Raw genomic sequence first — 5778 nt, 5'->3', positions numbered from 1 at the left:
TTAATCCCTCTGTTCTGAGCCAGTGACCCTCCTGTGACCTCAGACGCTTTATCATGTTTCTACTGTGAGAGACGCAACAGATTCTTCTCCCTTTCACAGAACAGAGTTTTATCATGTGAGCGGCCTACAAGAAAGCAGAAAAAGAAAAGTGGTCTTTCGGGCGAAGGCGAAATGGCGATTTATTTAAGTAGGAAGGCGGAGTGGACGCAGAGGAGCAGGAGGAGCAGCGCGGTTCATCAGGTCCAGACTCTGGAGCTCCGGTTCTATGAACACATTGGAGACGTAGACACTTTTATACAACGGTGGTGTTTTAATGATGTCGTGTGTCAATTGTCAACAATGAAGACAGTTTGCTCCTGTTTTCACGGCATGAATGAGTGTTTGTTGGTTCTCTCCACAGCCAGGAGGCTCCGATGGAACCTCTACACCGATAAACACCCTGTCAAGTTCATAGTGAACCTTTTACCTGAATTAAAACATTTCAACTCATGCGAATCCCTGAATGAACAACAGCATCGTTATGTTGATCCGTGATTAGTTCATTGTTTCACACTTTGTTTCCATCTTTTCAATTTCATTCGACCATTTTGCCTGAAAATGTCTCACTGACGTTGTTCTCGGCTCGACCCTCTCGAGTCCCTGTTTGCAAAAGAAAGAAGGCAAATTACGGCTTCAAAACGTCAACGAACCAATGAAGTCCTGTTGACTGTGTACACGTCAACACACACGCGGAGGAAAACCACAAACCACAAACCCGAAAATACAAAAATCTATGAGCAGGTTTTATTACTACTCAAATGTTGTGTTCTCATAAAAAATGATCATTTCATAACTTTTCCATTGTTGAGTGAGAGCAACGTTATTGTTACAGAACAATGACGGAATTCAATAAACACCAATAAATGAGAGCTTACGGTTATTCACATTAAAACCATTTTCAAAGATTCAAAAAAACAACTTGACAAAAAGGGAATATTCATGATTAAAAACCCAAATTAACAACATAAATCAGTGTTGCGGTAATATTCGAATGTAGTAAAGTAATATGAGGTTGATAAAGTCAATACGGATCTTGATCTTTTACATCGTCCGGTTTGGTTCTTTGTTGATGATCCGTGTTCCACTGGAGCTCCTCGTTCTCTTGGTGCCGTATGTTTGGATGTAGATTTAATAATACTTTAATAATAATGCTGCATCCAGCATCTTTCTTCACACCATCACATTCACCACAAGGTTCTGCAGGTAATGACTGAGCAGGTGTCTCGGTCTCTGAGGGCTCAACCTCCTCGTATGAGATCCAGAACCAGACTCGTCTATTGTGACCGAGTCGTTGACCATCTCTGACTCGTGCGTTTGAACTATTGCAGTTGTCTCTTTTATCTTTTATCAAAGCGCATCGATTCCCAACGGAAGACCTGAAGAATCCAAACAGTCCTTCTAGACCTACGGCCATGAAAACCTTTTGGTTTGTAAGGTATTCAAAGCAACAAAAAACCTCTTCATGCATTTTCTCCCCATGTTCCAACACATCTGATAGAATTCTCCCTCTTCGTCTTCATCGTCCACATTCACATCGGTTGCAGGTGATTTGTTGTCGGCAAACAACGCTGAGTAGTTGAACTTGAAGTGAATTGGCAGCGCACTTTTTGTCTTAGGACAGGGGACATCCGTAGACGTCACCAGGTTCCAGATGTTCTCTGCCTTATCCTCGCCAAAGATTGAGAGCAGAGAATCGAGCACACCCTGCTGTGATTTGGGGAGTTGTTCTGAAGCAACCGGAGCTATGAAGCACAGGGCGTCAATATCACTCACACCATGGTCGGCAGCGAAGAGTTCACATAGATGACGAATCATCTCCTCGCCTCTCTCTGCGTCTTCTGTTTCTGCGAAGCTTGGAGTGTCAATGATGGTCAGAGAGTGATCAATTTTAAATCCCTCCTGGTGGTGGATTTTGTAGACGGTGACTTCAGAGGTCTGGCTTTCAGCTTGAGATCTGGACCGATCATCTTCAACCAACTGAAATCTGAAGGAGTCCTTCCACTCCACACCAACCAGGTAGTTGATCATCCCATTGATCAGAGTAGACTTTCCTGAGCCCGTCGCTCCGAAGAGAATAATAGTGCGATTTTGCCTCATGCTTTCTTGACCAAAAGTGATTTTAGTGCATCCGTCTATGTTCACATCTTCTTTCTTCAGTGTCAGTTTGTAAACTGACGGAGATCCAGAATGAATCTTTAGGCTCGTTCTTTTGAGGTGTTCTGGGAGAGGTCTAAATTTTGTTGTGCAGACTTTAACAGTGACGCTTTCTTTGCTTCTGTCGGCTGCACCGCAATCACATCGGACCCTGACGACATATTCCGTCTCTGCCTGAAGCCCTGAAATGACGGCCTTTTCAGCCGTTGACATCATTTGGTTCCATCGGAGATCTTCCTCTTTCACCCCGTCTTTGGTCTCTGCGTACTCCACCATGTAGGTCAGAATGAGGACATCTTGTCCGAGCTCAGCAGGTTTCTCCCAGCTGACTGATGCCTCTGTTGAATTGGGTTCAACCTGAGGTTTCCCAGGAGGGCTGCAGGGTAAAGTCCTAATGGAACCACTGACTTCATTGGCTGGTCCAACACCTGCTGAGGTCACCGCTCTGCATCTGAACACATACTCGGTGTTAGGACTCAGACCGCTCACTGGGACTTCTTCATCTCTGGATGCTGCCTTCTGTTTCCATCCATCTTCTCCACTGACACAGTACTCAACAGAGTAGGAGGTGATGTTCTCTGCTCCAAATCTGGGTGGAGACACCTTCAGCGTCACACTGTTGTGGTTTATGTCGCTTACTGTTAACGTTTCAGGCCTTGAAGGAGGCTCAAAGTTCTCACTGACAGAAAAGCCGTCTTTATAAAGGTAGATGCTTGAACCTTTCTGTGCCTCATTTGCTAATCCCAAGGTCAAGAACTTAATGTTCTTGTTCTCCTTGTTGGCCACTGCAAAATCACTGAAGAGCTTCGCTTTGAGCCTCAATGTATCTGCTATTTTGTTGGAGAGGAACCATTGTTCCTTCTCTATATCTTGAGTGTGTGTATCTTGAGGGTTCTCTTCTGGTTGTCTTAAGTAGCTTGATAACGTTGAGAGGTACGAGTCAGGACTTCCTAGTGAGGTGAAGACAAAGCACATCACATGTTCTGAACGGAAAATTTCTTTGTACAGATCATTTTGAGATGTAACGATCTTTGTGTTTTTCATGATGTTGGTGAAAGACTTCAACGTGTGGATTTCTCTCTCTTTACATTCAATCCACTCGTTGAGCTTTTTGCTGTTGAAAGGAGAAGAATGTCTTTTCTTCAGGATGTCAGTGAGCACAGCTTCCTCTTCTCCTCCTCCTCGGATTGATGGAAGTTTCTTTGCCAAAGTTTGTTGGAGATCCTGTCTGGACTCAGAGCACATCTCTTTAAAGGTTTTGATCTTTTTTCCAATCTGTGGGAACTTCTGTGCAGTGGTGTTGTTCAACGCATCATTGCACCTCATTTCCAGCTCACTGAAGTCCTCGAGGACGCTTTGGGATTCCTGAACTAATCGTATACTTATCTGACGAACAAGTCTAGCAGCATTAGAATCTAAACCTGCCAGCGGCAGCAGCCAGACCGTCATTGGTACGGCGTTCTCTCCGTGGGCTCCCAGCAGTCTTGGCAGACTCTGGTAGACTTTTACTGCCTCACTGAAGGACACAGGGTTCTCTTCAAGGGAAAAGTCTCCGTGGAATTTGCAGGAGAATTTGTCAACTTTCTTTTTGTCCTTTTCCTCCATCTTCAGGGAACCTTCACCTTCTATCTTAATGCTGGGGAACTTATCGATCATGACCTTTAGGTCACCCTGAATGTCTTGATGATTCTCATCTTCAGACACGTCACGGTCAAAGATGAAGAAGGCTTGTGCCCCGTAAAGAATAGCTGTGACTACATGGGTTGCTAATCCTTTGTCAAAGACGTACGGATACTTTACATTGTCACTTGCTAGATGGTTCATGGACAGTTCCTGGACCTTTGTGGTAGCTTTGTAGTTCAGAGTTACTCTGGCCTGGTTTCTGGAGGTCTTGGTGTCGTTCAGGTATTTGGCGGATCCTCCAACCTCCACCAGTCCACTGAAGAAACTGGCCTTTAGCGATGCGTTTACATTTAGTGCTGCAGATTTATCTGCAATAGATTCGGATGCGACTATCTCAAATCCATTATAGTTCTTTGGTCTTTCACCAATATGAGTTTTCAGGGCTTCGCGGTCCCACAATGTCATTCCTGCAAAAGAAAGAGCAGAAATCTACTTCAGCCTAGAGAATCAAGCCGGCCGGAGGGTTAGGGTTAGGGTTAGAAGGTGATCTTACGTCCTACCAGACTGATCTACATATCAGAGAACATTGATGAATCTGACTTTATACTGAATGTTTAGTTATAATACATTAAGTATCATGACATCTACATACTTACCGGGGACGAGTAAGTCTTTGCGGCAGTCGTACAACATCCCGAGACTGAAAGGTCGGCCGAGTGCGGCGACCTCCATCGTGGCTTCAGAGTCCATCGTCCAGCCTGAACCGGATGGAGAGACCAGTTAGTCGCTTCTCTGACTAAAGGGACAATATCAGAGTTCAGCAGGAGAGGAAATGGTTTAAAGTCCGTAGCTCTGGTCACTACTTTATGGCTTCATGTCCTCACTGGTAACTCGCAGAAAGACGATAGCAGAGACTCTCACAATCACTTCCTGTTGAGCAGCAGAAGGACGTGTTTAAAATAACTCCCCCGCTTGGAAATCAAGCGCTCTGAATGAAACCGTAAGAAGACCACGTAATGTGATGTAATGTAAGAGCAGTGAGCTTAAAGTCCACTCATGCTTCACACGTCATTGGAATGAAACAAACACAAAGAGCCCAAAGGTGGTTTTTCCCTTTCAGATCTCTACAATTATGAGTTGTGCATATTAAAATAATATAAAACCCTAAATATCTCTTCACTGAGTTTTCATCTATGATTTATGTTGATAAGTGTCGTGTTCTAAAAATGAAGCAACTCTGGATCATCTTGGATCGAATAGTTGAACCAGTATTTACTAGACAGGCCGTGAACATCTGTGATCCACAGACCTCAGAGAAGTTCAATGACTGTCGGCTTCCACCAACGGATCCAGAACAAAGAGAGAATGCAGTATTTCCACAGATCAGTAAAGGTGTGGAAGGTCCATGAGCACGTGACGTCTCCTGGTGCGTTCAAGGGGACTAGTTCACAGAACATGCTGGTGCAATGGGGTATTTACCCTTGGTGGTGCGTTCAATGTAACTCGGATTTTGAATGTCTCGGGCCAACGTAAGCGGTGCTATCAAGTATCCATGCATGCATGTAGTTGATTACATTACATTGAATACAATCATAGCTGTGCATCGCTATTATTCTATTAACCAGCGTTTGAAAATGACAGTTTATTTACAGCATAGTTCCAGAACGATGGCTGTACACTGGTTTACACTGAATGCGTTTAAGTTAGTTCATAACATCCTAAATGAGACACAACAAAGAACGTATTGCTTTTCTTATATTGTGGGACGGCACATAACAAGACGCAACGATTTAAAGCAGTCAAACAGTGTTTGTATCTTCTCAAGATGCACTAAAGAAACATGAACACAGATTAAACATCTTCAGTATCATAGAAACATGAAACGTGTCTAAAGCTTCTTACCTCTCAGTGAGTCTCTGAGGCAGGAAGAGGTCTGCTGCTGCTTTTATACACACACACACG

At 44.0% G+C, this 5778-nt stretch overlaps 1 protein-coding gene across 2 annotated transcripts; it reads right to left on the bottom strand.

The window, feature by feature from the left end:
• Positions 1 to 290: 290 nt before the first annotated feature.
• Positions 291 to 5778, bottom strand: LOC120814895 (verrucotoxin subunit beta-like). 2 transcript variants are annotated; one of them, XM_040169989.2, is made up of 3 exons: positions 5719 to 5778; positions 4473 to 4574; positions 291 to 4283 (listed from the first exon to the last, which is right to left on the bottom strand). In XM_040169989.2, exons 2-3 carry the CDS (start codon positions 4564 to 4566, stop codon positions 1444 to 1446), a joined length of 2934 nt encoding a protein of 977 aa, XP_040025923.2. In that variant the 5' UTR covers positions 4567 to 4574; positions 5719 to 5778; the 3' UTR covers positions 291 to 1443. The 2 variants fall into 2 exon arrangements, with proteins under 2 accessions (XP_040025923.2, XP_040025924.2); XM_040169990.2 differs by lacking the exon at positions 5719 to 5778 and adding an exon at positions 5126 to 5207.

This window comes from Gasterosteus aculeatus, chromosome 3 (genome assembly GCF_964276395.1).
Source record: "Gasterosteus aculeatus chromosome 3, fGasAcu3.hap1.1, whole genome shotgun sequence".
NCBI classification, from domain to species: domain Eukaryota; kingdom Metazoa; phylum Chordata; class Actinopteri; order Perciformes; family Gasterosteidae; genus Gasterosteus; species Gasterosteus aculeatus.
The sequence above is the reverse complement of the archived record's forward strand: the minus strand, read 5'-3'. Positions and strand labels throughout refer to the sequence as shown.

What these genes read in the sequence shown, in the direction of transcription:
- LOC120814895 (XM_040169989.2), bottom strand. Translation starts at nt 4,566, where the DNA reads ATGGACTCTGAAGCCACGATGGAGGTCGCCGCACTCGGCCGACCTTTC. An exon ending in CAAAGACTTACTCGTCCCCG is followed by an intron (nt 4,284 to 4,472) that starts GTAAGTATGTAG and finishes TTTCTTTTGCAG; the next exon opens with GAATGACATTGTGGGACCGC.